Here is a 21,978-nt window from a genome sequence, read left to right on the forward strand (position 1 = left end):
TTTGAAGCACATGGGATATCCAATGAGGTGTACAGGAGGACATTTTCCTTTTCTCCCGTCTGGTTTTAAACGAGATAAGAGTTAAGATGTGCACCTTCAGACTGGAGCACATGACTTCACATTTACCAATAACTTCCTTCAAGTCCTGTCGATTAAGCTGCTGATAAAACCTTATAAAACCAAAGACCATGTTCGTATGAAATTATATCATTAAACAAGAGCAGAGTGGCGCAGCGGAAGCGTGCTGGGCCCATAACCCAGAGGTCGATGGATCGAAACCATCCTCTGCTAAAGGAATACTTTATCCACTCCATTGTTATTTGTTATGTTACCCTTGTCCTCGCCTTCTAAACGTTAACTCATCTCCTGCTGAAAGTGACTTGCTTTGGCTTTTGAAGTTGAAAACGTGACAGAATAGACCCAACAGTTGAAGCCCTTAACTTGGCTGATAGTTTTGTGGTCTAATTGACTGGTATTTGCATGTGTTGGCTACTTGTAGTACTTTCTTCTGTACTGCAAAAGCCAGTAGCATATGGGATATCCAATGAGGTGTACATGAGGACATTTTCTTTTTCTCCCGTCTGGTTTTCAAACGAGGTAAGAGTTAAGATGTGCACCTTCAGACTGGAGCACATGACTTCACATTTACCAATAACTTCCTTCAAGTCCTGTCGATTAAGCTGCTGATGAAACCTTATAAAACCAAAGACTATGTTCGTATGAAATTATATCATTAAACAAGAGCAGAGTGGCGCAGCGGTAGCGTGCTGGGCCCATAACCCAGAGGTCGATGGATCGAAACCATCCTCTGCTAAAAGATTCCTTTATCTGTTATGTTACCCTTGTCCTCGCCTTCTAAACATTAACTCATCTCCTGCTGAAAGTGACTTGCTTTGGCTTTGAAGTTTAAAACGTGACAGATTAGAACCAACAGTTGAAGCCCCTAACTTGGCTGTTATTTTTATGGTCTTTTGATCTCGAGTAAAGCTCTATACTCCCACAGGGTATGTGTTTGAAATTTCGAATGTTCTTTCATGTGTGTCTTCGATTTGATATTCCAATTGTCACCAAGTGTCATTTACATCTAAACCCCTCCTGTCTGTTTGGTTAAATCTAGTTTCCAACGGTAGTGTGGCCGAGTGGTCAAAGGCGCTGGATTAAGGCTCCAGTCTCTCAGGAGGCGTGGGTTCAAAACCCACCACTGCCAGTAGACTATCAGTTGAATGTATTGGCTACTTGCACATTATCTACTATAAGAAGCTCTCTTGTTGTTCAAAACTGCAACAGCCACCCGAGCTTTGAAGCACATGGGATATCCAATGAGGTGTACAGGAGGACATTTTCCTTTTCTCCCGTCTGGTTTTAAACGAGATAAGAGTTAAGATGTGCACCTTCAGACTGGAGCACATGACTTCACATTTACCAATAACTTCCTTCAAGGCCTGTCGATTAAGCTGATGATAAAACCTTATAAAACCAAAGACCATGTTCGTATGAAATTATATCATTAAACCAGAGCAGAGTGGCGCAGCGGAAGCGTGCTGGGCTCATAACCCAGAGGTCGATGGATAAAAACCATCCTCTGCCAAAGGAATACTTTATCCCCTCCATTGTTATTTGTTATGTTACCCTTGTCCTCGCCTTCTAAACGTTAACTCATCTCCTGCTGAAAGTGACTTGCTTTGGCTTTTGAAGTTGAAAACGTGACAGAATAGACCCAACAGTTGAAGCCCTTAACTTGGCTGATAGTTTTGTGGTCTAATTGACTGGTATTTGCATGTGTTGGCTACTTGTAGTACTTTCTTCTGTACTGCAAAAACCAGTAGCATATGGGGTATCCAATGAGGTGTACATGAGGACATTTTCTTTTTCTCCCGTCTGGTTTTCAAACGAGGTAAGAGTTAAGATGTGCACCTTCAGACTGGAGCACATGACTTCACATTTACCAATAACTTCCTTCAAGTCCTGTCGATTAAGCTGCTGATAAAACCTTATAAAACCAAAGACTATGTTCGTATGAAATTATATCATTAAACAAGAGCAGAGTGGCGCAGCGGAAGCGTGCTGGGCCCATAACCCAGAGGTCGATGGATCGAAACCATCCTCTGCTAAAAGATTCCTTTATCTGTTATGTTACCCTTGTCCTCGCCTTCTAAACGTTAACTCATCTCCTGCTGAAAGTGACTTGCTTTGGCTTTTGAAGTAGAAAACGTGACAGAATAGACCCAACAGTTGAAGCCCGAACTTTGCTGATAGTTTTGTGGTCTAATGATCTTGAGTAAAGCTCTATACTCCCATAGGGTATGTGTTTGAAGTTTCGAATGTTCTTCCATGTGTGTCTTCGATTTGATTGTCCAATTGTCGTCAAAGTGGACTTTTCATCGAAACGACTCAAGATTTTTTGGGTTAAGTCATGTTTAATGGTAGTGTGGCCGAGTGGTCTAAGGCGCTGGATTTAGGCTCTAGTCTCTCAGGAGGCGTGGGTTAAAATCCCACCACTGCCAATTGACTGGTATTTGCATGTGTTGGCTACTTGTAGTACTTTCTTCTGTACTGCAAAAGCCAGTAGCATATGGGGTATCCAATGAGGTGTACATGAGGACATTTTCTTTTTCTCCCGTCTGGTTTTCAAACGAGGTAAGAGTTAAGATGTGCACCTTCAGACTGGAGCACATGACTTCACATTTACCAATAACTTCCTTCAAGTCCTGTCGATTAAGCTGCTGATGAAACCTTATAAAACCAAAGACTATGTTCGTATGAAATTATATCATTAAACAAGAGCAGAGTGGCGCAGCGGAAGCGTGCTGGGCCCATAACCCAGAGGTCGATGGATCGAAACCATCCTCTGCTAAAAGATTCCTTTATCTGTTATGTTACCCTTGTCCTCGCCTTCTAAACATTAACTCATCTCCTGCTGAAAGTGACTTGCTTTGGCTTTGAAGTTTAAAACGTGACAGATTAGAACCAACACTTGAAGCCCCTAACTTGGCTGTTATTTTTATGGTCTTTTGATCTCGAGTAAAGCTCTATACTCCCACAGGGTATGTGTTTGAAATTTCGAATGTTCTTTCATGTGTGTCTTCGATTTGATATTCCAATTGTCACCAAGTGTCATTTACATCTAAACCCCTCCTCTCTGTTTGGTTAAATCTAGTTTCCAACGGTAGTGTGGCCGAGTGGTCAAAGGCGCTGGATTAAGGCTCCAGTCTCTCAGGAGGCGTGGGTTCAAAACCCACCACTGCCAGTAGACTATCAGTTGAATGTATTGGCTACTTGCACATTATCTACTATAAGAAGCTCTCTTGTTGTTCAAAACTGCAACAGCCACCCGAGCTTTGAAGCACATGGGATATCCAATGAGGTGTACAGGAGGACATTTTCCTTTTCTCCCGTCTGGTTTTAAACGAGATAAGAGTTAAGATGTGCACCTTCAGACTGGAGCACATGACTTCACATTTACCAATAACTTCCTTCAAGGCCTGTCGATTAAGCTGATGATAAAACCTTATAAAACCAAAGACCATGTTCGTATGAAATTATATCATTAAACCAGAGCAGAGTGGCGCAGCGGAAGCGTGCTGGGCTCATAACCCAGAGGTCGATGGATAAAAACCATCCTCTGCCAAAGGAATACTTTATCCCCTCCATTGTTATTTGTTATGTTACCCTTGTCCTCGCCTTCTAAACGTTAACTCATCTCCTGCTGAAAGTGACTTGCTTTGGCTTTTGAAGTTGAAAACGTGACAGAATAGACCCAACAGTTGAAGCCCTTAACTTGGCTGATAGTTTTGTGGTCTAATTGACTGGTATTTGCATGTGTTGGCTACTTGTAGTACTTTCTTCTGTACTGCAAAAGCCAGTAGCATATGGGGTATCCAATGAGGTGTACATGAGGACATTTTCTTTTTCTCCCGTCTGGTTTTCAAACGAGGTAAGAGTTAAGATGTGCACCTTCAGACTGGAGCACATGACTTCACATTTACCAATAACTTCCTTCAAGTCCTGTCGATTAAGCTGCTGATAAAACCTTATAAAACCAAAGACTATGTTCGTATGAAATTATATCATTAAACAAGAGCAGAGTGGCGCAGCGGAAGCGTGCTGGGCCCATAACCCAGAGGTCGATGGATCGAAACCATCCTCTGCTAAAAGATTCCTTTATCTGTTATGTTACCCTTGTCCTCGCCTTCTAAACATTAACTCATCTCCTGCTGAAAGTGACTTGCTTTGGCTTTGAAGTTTAAAACGTGACAGATTAGAACCAACAGTTGAAGCCCCTAACTTAGCTGTTATTTTTATGGTCTTTTGATCTCGAGTAAAGCTCTATACTCCCACAGGGTATGTGTTTGAAATTTCGAATGTTCTTTCATGTGTGTCTTCGATTTGATATTCCAATTGTCATCAAAGTGTCATTTACATCTAAACCCCTCCTGTCTGTTTGGTTAAATCTAGTTTCCAACGGTAGTGTGGCCGAGTGGTCAAAGGCGCTGGATTAAGGCTCCAGTCTCTCAGGAGGCGTGGGTTCAAATCCCACCACTGCCAGTAGACTATCAGTTGCATTTATTGGCTACTTGCAGCTAATCCACTATAAGAAGCTCTCTTGTTGTTCAAAACTGCAACAGCCACCCGAGCTTTGAAGCACATGGGATATCCAATGACGTGTACAGGAGGACATTTTCCTTTTCTCCCGTCTGGTTTTAAACGAGATAAGAGTTAAGATGTGCACCTTCAGACTGGAGCACATGACTTCACATTTACCAATAACTTCCTTCAAGTCCTGTCGATTAAGCTGCTGATAAAACCTTATAAAACCAAAGACCATGTTCGTATGAAATTATATCATTAAACAAGAGCAGAGTGGCGCAGCGGAAGCGTGCTGGGCCCATAACCCAGAGGTCGATGGATCGAAACCATCCTCTGCTAAAGGAATACTTAATCCACTCCATTGTTATTTGTTATGTTACCCTTGTCCTCGCCTTCTAAACGTTAACTCATCTCCTGCTGAAAGTGACTTGCTTTGGCTTTTGAAGTTGAAAACGTGACAGAATAGACCCAACAGTTGAAGCCCTTAACTTGGCTAATAGTTTTGTGGTCTAATTGACTGGTATTTGCATGTGTTGGCTACTTGTAGTACTTTCTTCTGTACTGCAAAAGCCAGTAGCATATGGGGTATCCAATGAGGTGTACATGAGGACATTTTCTTTTTCTCCCGTCTGGTTTTCAAACGAGGTAAGAGTTAAGATGTGCACCTTCAGACTGGAGCACATGACTTCACATTTACCAATAACTTCCTTCAAGTCCTGTCGATTAAGCTGCTGATAAAACCTTATAAAACCAAAGACTATGTTCGTATGAAATTATATCATTAAACAAGAGCAGAGTGGCGCAGCGGAAGCGTGCTGGGCCCATAACCCAGAGGTCGATGGATCGAAACCATCCTCTGCTAAAAGATTCCTTTATCTGTTATGTTACCCTTGTCCTCGCCTTCTAAACGTTAACTCATCTCCTGCTGAAAGTGACTTGCTTTGGCTTTTGAAGTTGAAAACGTGACAGAATAGACCCAACAGTTGAAGCCCGAACTTGGCTGATAGTTTTGTGGTCTAATGATCTTGAGTAAAGCTCTATACTCCCATAGGGTATGTGTTTGAAGTTTCGAATGTTCTTCCATGTGTGTCTTCGATTTGATTGTCCAATTGTCGTCAAAGTGGACTTTTCATCGAAACGACTCAAGATTTTTTGGGTTAAGTCATGTTTAATGGTAGTGTGGCCGAGTGGTCTAAGGCGCTGGATTTAGGCTCTAGTCTCTCAGGAGGCGTGGGTTAAAATCCCACCACTGCCAATTGACTGGTATTTGCATGTGTTGGCTACTTGTAGTACTTTCTTCTGTACTGCAAAAGCCAGTAGCATATGGGGTATCCAATGAGGTGTACATGAGGACATTTTCTTTTTCTCCCGTCTGGTTTTCAAACGAGGTAAGAGTTAAGATGTGCACCTTCAGACTGGAGCACATGACTTCACATTTACCAATAACTTCCTTCAAGTCCTGTCGATTAAGCTGCTGATGAAACCTTATAAAACCAAAGACTATGTTCGTATGAAATTATATCATTAAACAAGAGCAGAGTGGCGCAGCGGAAGCGTGCTGGGCCCATAACCCAGAGGTCGATGGATCGAAACCATCCTCTGCTAAAAGATTCCTTTATCTGTTATGTTACCCTTGTCCTCGCCTTCTAAACATTAACTCATCTCCTGCTGAAAGTGACTTGCTTTGGCTTTGAAGTTTAAAACGTGACAGATTAGAACCAACAGTTGAAGCCCCTAACTTGGCTGTTATTTTTATGGTCTTTTGATCTCGAGTAAAGCTCTATACTCCCACAGGGTATGTGTTTGAAATTTCGAATGTTCTTTCATGTGTGTCTTCGATTTGATATTCCAATTGTCACCAAGTGTCATTTACATCTAAACCCCTCCTGTCTGTTTGGTTAAATCTAGTTTCCAACGGTAGTGTGGCCGAGTGGTCAAAGGCGCTGGATTAAGGCTCCAGTCTCTCAGGAGGCGTGGGTTCAAAACCCACCACTGCCAGTAGACTATCAGTTGAATGTATTGGCTACTTGCACATTATCTACTATAAGAAGCTCTCTTGTTGTTCAAAACTGCAACAGCCACCCGAGCTTTGAAGCACATGGGATATCCAATGAGGTGTACAGGAGGACATTTTCCTTTTCTCCCGTCTGGTTTTAAACGAGATAAGAGTTAAGATGTGCACCTTCAGACTGGAGCACATGACTTCACATTTACCAATAACTTCCTTCAAGGCCTGTCGATTAAGCTGATGATAAAACCTTATAAAACCAAAGACCATGTTCGTATGAAATTATATCATTAAACCAGAGCAGAGTGGCGCAGCGGAAGCGTGCTGGGCTCATAACCCAGAGGTCGATGGATCGAAACCATCCTCTGCCAAAGGAATACTTTATCCCCTCCATTGTTATTTGTTATGTTACCCTTGTCCTCGCCTTCTAAACGTTAACTCATCTCCTGCTGAAAGTGACTTGCTTTGGCTTTTGAAGTTGAAAACGTGACAGAATAGACCCAACAGTTGAAGCCCTTAACTTGGCTGATAGTTTTGTGGTCTAATTGACTGGTATTTGCATGTGTTGGCTACTTGTAGTACTTTCTTCTGTACTGCAAAAGCCAGTAGCATATGGGGTATCCAATGAGGTGTACATGAGGACATTTTCTTTTTCTCCCGTCTGGTTTTCAAACGAGGTAAGAGTTAAGATGTGCACCTTCAGACTGGAGCACATGACTTCACATTTACCAATAACTTCCTTCAAGTCCTGTCGATTAAGCTGCTGATAAAACCTTATAAAACCAAAGACTATGTTCGTATGAAATTATATCATTAAACAAGAGCAGAGTGGCGCAGCGGAAGCGTGCTGGGCCCATAACCCAGAGGTCGATGGATCGAAACCATCTTCTGCTAAAAGATTCCTTTATCTGTTATGTTACCCTTGTCCTCGCCTTCTAAACATTAACTCATCTCCTGCTGAAAGTGACTTGCTTTGGCTTTGAAGTTGAAAACGTGACAGAATAGAACCAACAGTTGAAGCCCCTAACTTGGCTGTTATTTTTATGGTCTTTTGATCTCGAGTAAAGCTCTATACTCCCACAGGGTATGTGTTTGAAATTTCGAATGTTCTTTCATGTGTGTCTTCGATTTGATTGTCCAATTGTCATCAAAGTGTCATTTACATCTAAACCCCTCCTGTCTGTTTGGTTAAATCTAGTTTCCAACGGTAGTGTGGCCGAGTGGTCAAAGGCGCTGGATTAAGGCTCCAGTCTCTCAGGAGGCGTGGGTTCAAATCCCACCACTGCCAGTAGACTATCAGTTGAATGTATTGGCTACTTGCACATTATCTACTATAAGAAGCTCTCTTGTTGTTCAAAACTGCAACAGCCACCCGAGCTTTGAAGCACATGGGATATCCAATGAGGTGTACAGGAGGACATTTTCTTTTTCTCCCGTCTGGTTTTAAACGAGATAAGAGTTAAGATGTGCACCTTCAGACTGGAGCACATGACTTCACATTTACCAATAACTTCCTTCAAGTCCTGTCAATTTAACTGCTGATAAAACCTTATAAAACCAAAGACTATGTTCGTATGAAATTATATCATTAAACAAGAGCAGAGTGGCGCAGCAGAAGCGTGCTGGGCCCATAACCCAGAGGTCGATGGATCGAAACCATCCTCTGCTAAAGGAATACTTTATCCACTCCATTGTTATCTGTTATGTTACCCTTGTCCTCGCCTTCTAAACGTTAACTCATCTCCTGCTGAAAGTGACTTGCTTTGGCTTTTGAAGTTGAAAACGTGACAGAATAGACCCAACAGTTTAAGCCCTTAACTTGGCTGATAGTTTTGTGGTCTAATGATCTTGAGTAAAGCTCTATACTCCCATAGGGTATGTGTTTGAAGTTTCGAATGTTCTTCCATGTGTGTCTTCGATTTGATTGTCCAATTGTCGTCAAAGTGGACTTTTCATCGAAACGACTCAAGATTTTTTGGGTTAAGTCACGTTTAATGGTAGTGTGGCCGAGTGGTCTAAGGCGCTGGATTTAGGCTCTAGTCTCTCAGGAGGCGTGGGTTCAAATCCCACCACTGCCAATTGACTGGTATTTGCATGTGTTGGCTACTTGTAGTACTTTCTTCTGTACTGCAAAAGCCAGTAGCATATAGGGTGTACATGAGGACATTTTCTTTTTCTCCCGTCTGGTTTTCAAACGAGGTAAGAGTTAAGATGTGCACCTTCAGACTGGAGCACATGACTTCACATTTACCAATAACTTCCTTCAAGTCCTGTCGATTAAGCTGCTGATAAAACCTTATAAAACCAAAGACCATGTTCGTATGAAATTATATGATTAAACAAGAGCAGAGTGGCGCAGCGGAAGCGTGCTGGGCCCATAACCCAGAGGTCGATGGATCGAAACCATCCTCTGCTAAAGGAATACTTTATCCACTCCATTGTTATTTGTTATGTTACCCTTGTCCTCGCCTTCTAAACGTTAACTCATCTCCTGCTGAAAGTGACTTGCTTTGGCTTTTGAAGTTGAAAACGTGACAGAATAGACCCAACAGTTGAAGCCCTTAACTTGGCTGATAGTTTTGTGGTCTAATTGACTGGTATTTGCATGTGTTGGCTACTTGTAGTACTTTCTTCTGTACTGCAAAAGCCAGTAGCATATGGGGTATCCAATGAGGTGTACATGAGGACATTTTCTTTTTCTCCCGTCTGGTTTTCAAACGAGGTAAGAGTTAAGATGTGCACCTTCAGACTGGAGCACATGACTTCACATTTACCAATAACTTCCTTCAAGTCCTGTCGATTAAGCTGCTGATAAAACCTTATAAAACCAAAGACTATGTTCGTATGAAATTATATCATTAAACAAGAGCAGAGTGGCGCAGCGGAAGCGTGCTGGGCCCATAACCCAGAGGTCGATGGATCGAAACCATCCTCTGCTAAAAGATTCCTTTATCTGTTATGTTACCCTTGTCCTCGCCTTCTAAACGTTAACTCATCTCCTGCTGAAAGTGACTTGCTTTGGCTTTTGAAGTTGAAAACGTGACAGAATAGACCCAACAGTTGAAGCCCGAACTTGGCTGATAGTTTTGTGGTCTAATGATCTTGAGTAAAGCTCTATACTCCCATAGGGTATGTGTTTGAAGTTTCGAATGTTCTTCCATGTGTGTCTTCGATTTGATTGTCCAATTGTCGTCAAAGTGGACTTTTCATCGAAACGACTCAAGATTTTTTGGGTTAAGTCATGTTTAATGGTAGTGTGGCCGAGTGGTCTAAGGCGCTGGATTTAGGCTCTAGTCTCTCAGGAGGCGTGGGTTAAAATCCCACCACTGCCAATTGACTGGTATTTGCATGTGTTGGCTACTTGTAGTACTTTCTTCTGTACTGCAAAAGCCAGTAGCATATGGGGTATCCAATGAGGTGTACATGAGGACATTTTCTTTTTCTCCCGTCTGGTTTTCAAACGAGGTAAGAGTTAAGATGTGCACCTTCAGACTGGAGCACATGACTTCACATTTACCAATAACTTCCTTCAAGTCCTGTCGATTAAGCTGCTGATGAAACCTTATAAAACCAAAGACTATGTTCGTATGAAATTATATCATTAAACAAGAGCAGAGTGGCGCAGCGGAAGCGTGCTGGGCCCATAACCCAGAGGTCGATGGATCGAAACCATCCTCTGCTAAAAGATTCCTTTATCTGTTATGTTACCCTTGTCCTCGCCTTCTAAACATTAACTCATCTCCTGCTGAAAGTGACTTGCTTTGGCTTTGAAGTTTAAAACGTGACAGATTAGAACCAACAGTTGAAGCCACTAACTTGGCTGTTATTTTTATGGTCTTTTGATCTCGAGTAAAGCTCTATACTCCCACAGGGTATGTGTTTGAAATTTCGAATGTTCTTTCATGTGTGTCTTCGATTTGATATTCCAATTGTCATCAAAGTGTCATTTACATCTAAACCCCTCCTGTCTGTTTGGTTAAATCTAGTTTCCAACGGTAGTGTGGCCGAGTGGTCAAAGGCGCTGGATTAAGGCTCCAGTCTCTCAGGAGGCGTGGGTTCAAATCCCACCACTGCCAGTAGACTATCAGTTGAATATATTGGCTACTTGCACATTATCTACTATAAGAAGCTCTCTTGTTGTTCAAAACTGCAACAGCCACCCGAGCTTTGAAGCACATGGGATATCCAATGAGGTGTACAGGAGGACATTTTCCTTTTCTCCCGTCTGGTTTTAAACGAGATAAGAGTTAAGATGTGCACCTTCAGACTGGAGCACATGACTTCACATTTACCAATAACTTCCTTCAAGGCCTGTCGATTAAGCTGATGATAAAACCTTATAAAACCAAAGACCATGTTCGTATGAAATTATATCATTAAACCAGAGCAGAGTGGCGCAGCGGAAGCTTGCTGGGCTCATAACCCAGAGGTCGATGGATCGAAACCATCCTCTGCCAAAGGAATACTTTATCCCCTCCATTGTTATTTGTTATGTTACCCTTGTCCTCGCCTTCTAAACGTTAACTCATCTCCTGCTGAAAGTGACTTGCTTTGGGTTTTGAAGTTGAAAACGTGACAGAATAGACCCAACAGTTGAAGCCCTTAACTTGGCTGATAGTTTTATGGTCTAATTGACTGGTATTTGCATGTGTTGGCTACTTGTAGTACTTTCTTCTGTACTGCAAAAGCCAGTAGCATATGGGGTATCCAATGAGGTGTACATGAGGACATTTTCTTTTTCTCCCGTCTGGTTTTCAAACGAGGTAAGAGTTAAGATGTGCACCTTCAGACTGGAGCACATGACTTCACATTTACCAATAACTTCCTTCAAGTCCTGTCGATTAAGCTGCTGATAAAACCTTATAAAACCAAAGACTATGTTCGTATGAAATTATATCATTAAACAAGAGCAGAGTGGCGCAGCGGAAGCGTGCTGGGCCCATAACCCAGAGGTCGATGGATCGAAACCATCCTCTGCTAAAAGATTCCTTTATCTGTTATGTTACCCTTGTCCTCGCCTTCTAAACATTAACTCATCTCCTGCTGAAAGTGACTTGCTTTGGCTTTGAAGTTTAAAACGTGACAGAATAGAACCAACAGTTGAAGCCCCTAACTTGGCTGTTATTTTTATGGTCTTTTGATCTCGATTAAAGCTCTATACTCCCACAGGGTATGTGTTTGAAATTTCGAATGTTCTTTCATGTGTGTCTTCGATTTGATATTCCAATTGTCATCAAAGTGTCATTTACATCTAAACCCCTCCTGTCTGTTTGGTTAAATCTAGTTTCCAACGGTAGTGTGGCCGAGTGGTCAAAGGCGCTGGATTAAGGCTCCAGTCTCTCAGGAGGCGTGGGTTCAAATCCCACCACTGCCAGTAGACTATCAGTTGAATTTATTGGCTACTTGCAGATAATACTATAAGAAGCTCTCTTGTTGTTCAAAACTGCAACAGCCACCCGAGCTTTGAAGCACATGGGATATCCAATGAGGTGTACAGGAGGACATTTTCTTTTTCTCCCCTCTGGTTTTCAAACGAGGTAAGAGTTAAGATATGCACCTTCAGACTGGAGCACATAACTTCACATTTACCAATAACTTCCTTCAAGTCCTTTCGATTTACCTGCTGATAAAACCTTATAAAACCAAAGACTATGTTCGTATGAAATTATATCATTAAACAAGAGCAGAGTGGCGCAGTGGAAGCGTGCTGGGCCCATAACCCAGAGGTCGATGGATCGAAACCATCCTCTGCTAAAGGAATACTTTATCCACTCCATTGTTATCTGTTATGTTACCCTTGTCCTCGCCTTCTAAACGTTAACTCATCTCCTGCTGAAAGTGACTTGCTTTGGCATTTGAAGTTGAAAACGTGACAGAATAGACCCAACAGTTGAAGCCCTTAACTTGGCTGATAGTGTTGTGGTCTAATGATCTTGAGTAAAGCTCTATACTCCCATAGGGTATGTGTTTGAAGTTTCGAATGTTCTTCCATGAGTGTCTTCGATTTGATTGTCCAATTGTCGTCAAAGTGGACTTTTCATCGAAACGACTCAAAATTTTTTGGGTTAAGTCATGTTTAATGGTAGTGTGGCCGAGTGGTCTAAGGTTCTGGATTTAGGCTCCAGTCTCTCAGGAGGTGTGGGTTCAAATCCCACCACTGCGAATTGACTGGTATTTGCATGTGTTGGCTACTTGTAGTACTTTCTACTGTACTGCAAAAGCCAGTAGCATATGGGGTACACTCAAAAAAAGGATATTGGGTGGCTGTCCTATTTACTTGAATTAAATAATTCATGTTTGCAAGATGAACGTAATAAAATTGCGTTGGATTTGTTAAATATTCAATAACTTCGCTTTAACACGATTAAATCACGTTGATATGAACTGATATGTTCGAGTTTCTGCGCCAGAAGCACGGCATCGTCGCGAGAACACACCTCCATTACGCATCGCGAGAAGAAAAATACCGGAAGTCAGGTACGTTACCGGATGTGTTCATCAAGCGCACACGGAGAAGGTAAGAGAAAATCAATTTCCATCCAATCATATGCGAGCGAAATATTGTTCAGAAATCTCATTAGCTGTTAGTCGGTTCATTTTCCACGGTATTAGAACCCAGCGGTGTATTTGTTACTCGCTGTTAGCGGGTTTTTATCAAACTTAGAAAGTCGTCCGCGAGTTAACACGGTGTTTTGTGTTGCTAGTTGTGCCTCTATAGCTTGAAAGATAGTTACTCAAACACTTTCATATATGCATTGAACTGAAGAATAACGTTACATCGTGTGAGAAGGACACACAATACATGTGATTAATCAGCGGCTACATCAGAGAAGACGCGGCTTGTGTGAACGCCGGTTCCGGGGAGCAGAGCGCCATTACGGCTACACTCGGCTTACTTTATCACGAGGGAACATTTGCTGGCAGAAATAGTGAGTAACGTCAGCGCATGGGGACAGTGTGACGAGTTAACGAGTTGAAGTAAAAACGAGTCGAGCATGGCGTAGCACGTGACTCATGCATGCAGACACGTGAAACGTCCCGTCCACGAACGCTGCGTATCCTAACAACGTTGCGTTCTATTTACTGGAATTTGTCTACATCTGTATAATGTCACGTTTTCCCGTATTTTTCTTTCCAGCCTCTATGATCCATTAGCAAAAAAAAAGTAAATAATGCATTTGAACACGTTTAACCAGAGAATATGACATTGAAATGTTGTCAGCTCTTTTTCTTCTGTTTTAATGCTGAATCAGATGGATCATTGTTGCCAGCTCCTGCTGTGTTATTCAACCTGCTGATAGAATTATAATAACTACACGAACAGTAACTTCCCATGTAAAATCAAATGTCTTTGTAGTATGTTTAAGTATTTCTATTTTCCTCTCCTTTGCATTAGCCTTTCTGTCTCTCTCTCCCTCCCTTCGTCTGTTTCCATTTCTCCCTATCTCTTCCTTACACTCACCCTTTTCTACCTCTGCATCTAGCTCTTGCTTGTGTGTGTTTATGTACTCATGTGGATGTGTTTTTCCAATTATTTAATGATAACTTCATGTTAACTGATCAATCTCTCTAAATGTATTACAGAAATTTGTGAGTGTGCTTTGACGGCTGTCCGACCACAAGAGTCTCCTATCCGACTGCACCTGTGTCTGTTGTCCAACCTGTCTGAATTCAGGTAAAGAAGGCCATCATAAATTTTCTTTATATAAGTATATCTGCCAAATTGCCTTGTCTTTTTTTTGTTAACTAGAGCAGCAGAAACCTTTCTCGTCCATCGTCAAAAATGTGATGTGTTTTTTAGGGGGGTGGGGCAAATGTGGAATTGTAAGCTGTGTAGCAAATCTATATCTTCTAGATATGACCTACTGAAACATCTGAGACTACAACACCGTCAAAGGCAGCGCTACCCGTGCCCACACACAAACTGCCCATGTACTTTTAAGACATGGAATGCTATGCATATTCATTTAAGTAGACTCCATCCTAAACAAAATTCCCAAGAGCTGCTGGAACTGTCAACATTCAGATGCACGTTATGCACTTGCAGAAGTCTATCTACTGAAAAGGATTATTTCATACACATTGGCACTCATTTGAAGAGTAATGAAACTGTTACATGTATGTTTATGGGTTGCAGTTTTAAAACAAATGTATACGGAACCTTTCACTCTCACAAAAACAGAAAGCACAACCCACATACCTTGAAAAATTTCAAGCCAGGTGTAGTTACAACCAATCCAGTTTCCTCTGATAGTCCAGAGGAAGATGCATATCATCTGGATGACTCTGCAGTAGAAGCAGACCCTGCATGTGCAAGTACTGATGTGGATTTAAACAAGAACTTGCCTGAAGTAATTGAACAAAGTTTTGCTGCAGCATTGCTCAAGTTGGAGCATTTTGCACATGTGCCAGGCAGAAAACTGGATGAGTTTTTAGAGGAATTGCATTACTTGTCAAGTTCAGCAACATTGCCTCTCTCCATTAACGTTCTTGAGACTGTATTTCAGAAACATAGTACCACAACTGATGTAGCTGTGTTAACTGAAGTAGCCACTGCTCTGGGCACATCTAACCCCTTGCTCAAAGCCATAGGGAAAGATGGTCCCCTGAGCACATCTTATCTTCGCAACCAGTATTATAAAAAACACTTTAAGGTTGTAGAGCCCATTGAGTACATACTTGATGCCAAGGAAAAACAAAGTTTTCAATATGTGCCTATACTGAAGTCTTTGCAGCAGCTCTTTGATAGAAGCGATTTTGTGGACAGGGTAGTTGAAAACCACAAAGCACAGCAGACTAATAGGCAGCATACTGAGCCGCAAACTTATAAATCTTCTCAGGATGGTTCTCACTTCCAGGCGAACAGTTTTCTGTCCGGGGATGAGGTGAGAATTTTGATAACTTTATATGTAGATGACTTTGAGATCTGCAATCCCCTGGGTACTTCACGCAGGAAACATAAGCTTTGTGGAATCTACTGGACCTTGAGTAATTTGCCTCCAGGTTCACATTCATCACTTGACTCAATTTACTTGGCAATCCTGTGTAAATCTGATGATGTGAAAAAGCATGGTTTTGACAGTGTCTTACACCCTCTACTTCGAGATATGAAAACTCTGGAAGAAGAGGGAGTTTTCATTCCATTGCTCGGAAAATGTCTAAAAGGAACGATTCAGGTTGTTGCAGCAGATAACCTGGGTGCTCACGGTTTAGCTGGTTTCAACGAGAGCTTTTCTGGTGGGTATATCTGTCGATTTTGCACAGGAACAAGAAAAGACATCCAAACAAAAGATGTAAAGTCCGGTGCATTTATTCTCCGAACAAAGGAACTCCATGACTCTCATGTGAAATCAGCTAAGGAGAACGGTGCAAGTTGTTACGGAGTGAAAGGCCATTGTGTTATCACCAAAACTCTTTCCCACTTCAGTGTTCTCACAGGTTATCCCCCAGATCTTATGCATGATGTTTTCGAGGGCATAGTGCCGGTAGAGCTTGCACGGTGCTTGGCATTGCTGATATCCAAAAAATATTTCAGTCTACAAACCCTCAACCAGTCCATATTGCATTTCCCTTACAAGTGGGGAGACAAGACCAACAAGCCACATGTGATCCCACATATGTTTTCAACAAGGAAAACAATTGGTGGGAATGCTCATGAAAACTGGGCTCTGTTGCGACTATTACCATTCATAGTTGGTCATCTGGTGCCTGAGGGTGAAATGGCGTGGCAAATACTTATGGACTTGAAAGACATTGTAGAGCTTGTCGTTGTTCCAACACACACAGATGAGTCCATTGCCTATCTTGAGGGCAAAATTTCAGAGCACAGACAAAAATACCAAGAACTGTTCCCTGAAATGCAGCTCCTTCCAAAACATCATTATTTGGAGCACTATCCCCAGCTGATCAGGATGTTTGGTCCTCTTGTGGGGCACTGGACCATGCGATTTGAGGCTAAGCACAGTTTTTTTAAGCAGGTTGCACGACATACCAATTGCTTTAAAAATGTGCCCCTCTCGCTAGCTGTTAAGCATCAGCTCATGATTTCACATCATTTGAGATTGTGTAGTTTTGAAAAAACTGCCCTAGAGGTAGCAAATGTCTCAACCGTTTCTGTCGATGTTTTGAAACATGAAGTAGTTCATACTATTGAGCAGAAATTCCCCGGTACGACTGAAGTCCACCTTACTAAGTGTGTGTCAAGCAAAGGTGTAAATTTCAGAAATGGAATGATAGTCGCTCATGGATCTTCAAGTGGCCTGCCTGATTTCGCAGAGATAGTTCAGATTTGTGTTTTGCAGGAGAAACTGTGTTTCATCGCAAGAAGGCTTTTTGGATGGTACAGGGAACATTTCAGAGCCTTTGAGCTGAGTGCATGTCCAGCCAGAGAAACGGTTTTGATTGAGCTTGATGAACTGGCTGATGACTACCCTTTGTCCGACTACTTTGTTGGACCTCTCAGAATGGTGACATTAAAAAGACATATTATCACATAAGGTATGTTAATGTTTATATAATGAATGTCAAATGGCTTTGCTCTAGCATTGTTTTTTGAATTTCTGACCAATTTTTGTTGAAACATTTGAGCCTAATCTTCTCTTTCCTCATTTGCAGACTGCGGTGAAATGACTGATCCAGTTAAGTTCCGAATCATTCTGGGAGAGAATAATTCCCAGAGATTGATCCTTCCTGGCGGGATACCAGACTCTATCAGTGACCTTGCGGACCAAATAAAGCAGCAGTGTGGAGTAGAAGGGGACTTCAGACTTCAATACATGGATTACGAGTTTGGGAATGAATTCACCAACTTGCTGTCAATGTCAGATGTCCAGGACAAAAGTACCATCAAGGTCATATTTAATTCCATTACTACTGTCCAGCATGATGGCTCTCGGCCCCCTCCCTACCCAGCTGCTGCTGCCACCATTCGATCTCCAGATGACTCCTCTTCCCTTTCTTCGGGTAGCTCACAGGATACAGAAATACTGTCTTCACCGGAGTCCACTTCCTCAAGATCCTCTGGATGGCCCATTATCTTCACTGTTCCCCGGTTCTCCTATGATGCTGAGCTGCAGCTGGACAGGGCCAACACTGCTTTTAAAGAAACTGGAACTTTGTTAAGTCCTGATACCCAACTTAAGTCAGCCATTCTTGATGGCTTGACTGAAACTATTGTGAAGTACAAAGTGTACCTCTCCGACCGTGAGTTTGAGGAGGTAGCTGAAGCTCTTGTATCAGCACATCCATGTTTGAAAGAACCAGGCTCAGTCACTGGATTTGGCGGCTGGAAGACGAGCTTGAAATATAAACTTGGTAACTACCGAACAAAGCTCAGGCGGCTTGGCTGCCCAGAAGTCACAGTAAATGCCCTAACACACAAACCTGGTGGCAAATGCAGTCCTGCTTATGGTGTAAAGAGACCAAAAAAAGCAGAAGTGAATTACTGCCCTGCCTACCCGTCTGGTGAAACTGCCGAGACACAAGAAGGACTAAGAGTGGCCCTCCTCTCAGAAGTGAAGAAAAGAAACAATGAGGAGAATGTGGCGAAAATGATGGACAAGACCTTTGCTTACAGGAGGCAAGAAGTAGTTCGGGAGTCACCAATGATAGCTGACTTCAAAACGAGGTGGCCGGCTCTCTTCAATGTGCATGAGGTAAGTAAATGACTGTGTGAAGGAACATCCTCTTTCACTTTTTACAGTGTGAGCTATATAGAGACACCTATTTGCAGACTGATGTATTTCATAAACTGGTAAAGGTTCACTGGCTCTGACCGTGGAATTTGAATGGAGAAAACTAATATTGATAAACCAAACATGTACCACTGAAATCAAAAAAGCCAAACTAATTTTTATTTTTTTATCTTTCCCAATTTGTAGGTGTGTTTGGAATTCAAGAGAATCACAACAATCCATTTAGAGTCAAAGTTCTTCTCTGAGCTGGATGCTTACTCTGCAGACCTAATCAAGTTGTTTGCCAAGAAAGGCGGAGTTCAAGGGAAACAGATCAGAAGCATCATGGTACCCATGACTGAGGTATGATAATGGAGAAGTGACTCATGTTATGTACTCATATTTATAATAATTACACATCTATTCTAGCTTCTTAATGCTTATCATGTTGTGATGACCTGTGAATCTTGCATCCGGTGTGTGAAAACAACTCTGCTGGCTGGTGTTGATGTTTTTCCTATTGTGTTTTTTCTTTTTTCCCATATTCTCTCTAATCTGCAACCTTAGACTGACAGCATTGATGTCAGAAGAGAATGCATACTGAAAAGTCTTTGCGTCTACTTGAATGAAGATCCAGAGAAGCTGGTGAAAGAATACCTGGTATGTTGATTTAACTTAATCTTCACTGGGGATGATCATGGTTAATTTTCCCCTTAATTCATATAGCCCTTAAAACTTTCAAAATATCAGCTCCAAAAACATTTGGAATGCATTTACTTTGATTATTTGAAGATGGTTGGGGATAGCTGTTTTACATTAATAGTGTAAAAATGCCACGTGCTGTAAGATATGGAATATAATGCACATAAATGAAACATTATTTCTCTTATTAAATTTAATTTTTTTCTTAATTACAGAGCGATGATGAAAGCAGTCTGGCGGCTATGGCAGAGACGGTCTTTGGAGTTTTTGTCATTCGACACCACGGTGCAGGGCCCAGTGAGAACCCAGAGGATGTCGGAATTATTCTGGAGGGTGTAATGGTGTTGCATGAGTTGAGGTATGTGCCTTTTGCAGTGGCAATGTTGCTTGCGCTCGTCTATGCTCTAAACCTGAGCTACCCCAGAGAACTAAGATACACCTTTGAAGCTCTGCAGAAGATCATTATGAAACTAGATGGAAATAAACTTTCCGCAAAAGTGCAAGCTCTCAAAACATTGCTTTCCCGTTAATAACCACACAAGGTACATGACTGAGCTCATCCTCACCTTAGGAAATCACCTTGTGATTGCTTTAGATTGCTTTAAATCAGTAAAAAATCTCGTTCAATCAAAACATAATTGAAGTTAAAATACTCCGACTGTAAGAAGGTTTTCAATGATTCTCTAAAGTAAAAATGTTTTTCCTTGACAATGTTTTAGATTGCCCACTGTTGGTTTTTATGTAATAATATCCCTAACTGTGAAATGTTTTTTTTTTGTTACTAAGGTTAAGTAACATTTTTTTGGCACTTTAAAAATAAGTGAAGCAGTGTTTTGTTTATAATGTTCAAGTTTTGACACTGAGCCGGCTTCAATTCATTGAACCTCTGTTTCTGATGTTAATGTTCACTGTTACATTCTAAATATGTTGGTCTGATGTTGAAGTGGAATGTGAAATGTTTCAAGGGAAATGTGAGTCTAATGCTGGCCTCACACTGCAAGGTTCTCGTCAAATTTATGCCCTGGCCCCGCCCAACAATCGACAGAAAAATCGGGTCTGCGACATTGTCAGTCCTGATTGAGGGGGGTACTGATCAATCGTAAGCCTTGATCGGCTAATATAGCGTCGGGGGTTACCCGATCGCTTTAAAACATTTTAGAAATTTGTTGAATTAGATCTTTCCAAAACTTTCTATCTGTGACCATTCCCTCGGCCACGATATTCTAATGGAGTCCTGTAATATGTGATGGCTACTAGACAGTCCCCCATTTCTTAAAAGCACTCTACTGTTCACTAAATCACTCTACTTTTGTGAATTTGCTTCTTTATTTATATATATATATATATATATATGTGTGTGCGTGTTCTCAAAAATGGGAAAGTATATTGTTTTATATTTACAAGCACCTGAAAGTGTTAACTTTTCTTGCACTTTGAAAAATAAGGGAAGCAATGTGTTGATGTTAAGAGAAAGTATTTTTTTATGTTGTTTACAAGTACACCTGAAAGTGTTGAACTTTGTTCTTTTGAAGAAATACAATTTGATTGCCTCATACACAGTTTGTCTTGTCTTGTTTCCAGCCTTTTAAACATTTAATTTGGTTTTGTTACTAGTCACATTGTTTGGACTTGAAAGCTATGGTTTGAATTTACTTAATTAAATCATGGAAAGAATTTCCACGTGATTAAAAGGCTTTGTTTTAGCACTAAGCAATTATGTTGGGCCAACTTAATTTTTTTGGGATAGATTAACTCAATTTAATAGTTTAAATTGTATTAATTTGAAATCAGTTGGATAAACTCTATTGAATTAAGTTAGTCTTAATTAGACTAACTATTAAATCAAGTTGGATCTAATTCAACAAACTAAGTTGAATCAACTGTAAGATATAACACTAACCCAACCTAAGAAAATTACGTTAGACCAACATAATTGCTTTATGCTGAAAGAAACCCATTTAATCATGTGGAAATTCTTTCCATGATTTTTTTAAGTAAATTCAAGGAATTATTTTTTTGAGTGTATCCAATGAGGTGTACATGAGGACATTTTCTTTTTCTCCCGTCTGGTTTTCAAACGAGGTAAGAGTTAAGATGTGCACCTTCAGACTGGAGCACATGACTTCACATTTACCAATAACTTCCTTCAAGTCCTGTCGATTAAGCTGCTGATAAAACCTTATAAAACCAAAGACCATGTTCGTATGAAATTATATGATTAAACAAGAGCAGAGTGGCGCAGCGGAAGCGTGCTGGGCCCATAACCCAGAGGTCGATGGATCGAAACCATCCTCTGCTAAAGGAATACTTTATCCACTCCATTGTTATTTGTTATGTTACCCTTGTCCTCGCCTTCTAAACGTTAACTCATCTCCTGCTGAAAGTGACTTGCTTTGGCTTTTGAAGTTGAAAACGTGACAGAATAGACCCAACAGTTGAAGCCCTTAACTTGGCTGATAGTTTTGTGGTCTAATTGACTGGTATTTGCATGTGTTGGCTACTTGTAGTACTTTCTTCTGTACTGCAAAAGCCAGTAGCATATGGGGTATCCAATGAGGTGTACATGAGGACATTTTCTTTTTCTCCCGTCTGGTTTTCAAACGAGGTAAGAGTTAAGATGTGCACCTTCAGACTGGAGCACATGACTTCACATTTACCAATAACTTCCTTCAAGTCCTGTCGATTAAGCTGCTGATAAAACCTTATAAAACCAAAGACTATGTTCGTATGAAATTATATCATTAAACAAGAGCAGAGTGGCGCAGCGGAAGCGTGCTGGGCCCATAACCCAGAGGTCGATGGATCGAAACCATCCTCTGCTAAAAGATTCCTTTATCTGTTATGTTACCCTTGTCCTCGCCTTCTCAACGTTAACTCATCTCCTGCTGAAAGTGACTTGCTTTGGCTTTTGAAGTTGAAAACGTGACAGAATAGACCCAACAGTTGAAGCCCGAACTTGGCTGATAGTTTTGTGGTCTAATGATCTTGAGTAAAGCTCTATACTCCCAT

The 21,978-nt window shown here is 41.3% G+C and overlaps 1 protein-coding gene and 11 non-coding genes across 12 annotated transcripts; all 12 read left to right on the plus strand.

Annotated features, from left to right (window-relative positions):
• The first annotated feature begins 742 nt into the window (after window positions 1–742).
• trnam-cau (transfer RNA methionine (anticodon CAU)) lies at window positions 743–814 on the plus strand. Its single transcript has one exon. It is a non-coding gene; the product is annotated as a tRNA-Met (tRNA).
• Window positions 815–1,125: 311 nt separating this feature from the next.
• trnal-aag (transfer RNA leucine (anticodon AAG)) lies at window positions 1,126–1,207 on the plus strand. Its single transcript has one exon. It is a non-coding gene; the product is annotated as a tRNA-Leu (tRNA).
• Window positions 1,208–3,165: 1,958 nt separating this feature from the next.
• trnal-aag (transfer RNA leucine (anticodon AAG)) lies at window positions 3,166–3,247 on the plus strand. The gene has a single exon. It is a non-coding gene; the product is annotated as a tRNA-Leu (tRNA).
• A 1,216-nt stretch (window positions 3,248–4,463) lies between these two features.
• trnal-aag (transfer RNA leucine (anticodon AAG)) lies at window positions 4,464–4,545 on the plus strand. Its single transcript has one exon. It is a non-coding gene; the product is annotated as a tRNA-Leu (tRNA).
• Window positions 4,546–6,503: 1,958 nt separating this feature from the next.
• Window positions 6,504–6,585, plus strand: trnal-aag (transfer RNA leucine (anticodon AAG)). Its single transcript has one exon. It is a non-coding gene; the product is annotated as a tRNA-Leu (tRNA).
• A 309-nt stretch (window positions 6,586–6,894) lies between these two features.
• On the plus strand, window positions 6,895–6,966 carry trnam-cau (transfer RNA methionine (anticodon CAU)). Its single transcript has one exon. It is a non-coding gene; the product is annotated as a tRNA-Met (tRNA).
• Window positions 6,967–7,801: 835 nt separating this feature from the next.
• Window positions 7,802–7,883, plus strand: trnal-aag (transfer RNA leucine (anticodon AAG)). The gene has a single exon. It is a non-coding gene; the product is annotated as a tRNA-Leu (tRNA).
• Window positions 7,884–8,591: 708 nt separating this feature from the next.
• Window positions 8,592–8,673, plus strand: trnal-uag (transfer RNA leucine (anticodon UAG)). Its single transcript has one exon. It is a non-coding gene; the product is annotated as a tRNA-Leu (tRNA).
• Window positions 8,674–10,589: 1,916 nt separating this feature from the next.
• Window positions 10,590–10,671, plus strand: trnal-aag (transfer RNA leucine (anticodon AAG)). The gene has a single exon. It is a non-coding gene; the product is annotated as a tRNA-Leu (tRNA).
• Window positions 10,672–11,887: 1,216 nt separating this feature from the next.
• On the plus strand, window positions 11,888–11,969 carry trnal-aag (transfer RNA leucine (anticodon AAG)). Its single transcript has one exon. It is a non-coding gene; the product is annotated as a tRNA-Leu (tRNA).
• A 308-nt stretch (window positions 11,970–12,277) lies between these two features.
• On the plus strand, window positions 12,278–12,349 carry trnam-cau (transfer RNA methionine (anticodon CAU)). The gene has a single exon. It is a non-coding gene; the product is annotated as a tRNA-Met (tRNA).
• A 5,268-nt stretch (window positions 12,350–17,617) lies between these two features.
• LOC133959079 (uncharacterized) lies at window positions 17,618–19,652 on the plus strand. Its single transcript, XM_062394172.1, has 4 exons — window positions 17,618–18,249; window positions 18,475–18,630; window positions 18,835–18,927; window positions 19,185–19,652. Exons 1-4 carry the CDS (start codon window positions 18,145–18,147, stop codon window positions 19,497–19,499), a joined length of 669 nt encoding a protein of 222 aa, XP_062250156.1. The 5' UTR covers window positions 17,618–18,144; the 3' UTR covers window positions 19,500–19,652.
• Window positions 19,653–21,978: the final 2,326 nt, after the last annotated feature.

The sequence above is a fragment of the Platichthys flesus genome, chromosome 8 (genome assembly GCF_949316205.1).
Source record: "Platichthys flesus chromosome 8, fPlaFle2.1, whole genome shotgun sequence".
Classification (NCBI taxonomy): domain Eukaryota; kingdom Metazoa; phylum Chordata; class Actinopteri; order Pleuronectiformes; family Pleuronectidae; genus Platichthys; species Platichthys flesus.

Excerpts from the sequence above, each read along its gene's own strand:
- LOC133959079 (XM_062394172.1), top strand. The coding sequence starts at position 18,145 with ATGATGGACAAGACCTTTGCTTACAGGAGGCAAGAAGTAGTTCGGGAG. Across the intron at positions 18,250-18,474 it reads CTCTCTTCAATGTGCATGAG|GTGTGTTTGGAATTCAAGAG; the intron begins GTAAGTAAATGA and ends CCCAATTTGTAG. Across the intron at positions 18,631-18,834 it reads TCATGGTACCCATGACTGAG|ACTGACAGCATTGATGTCAG; the intron begins GTATGATAATGG and ends CTGCAACCTTAG.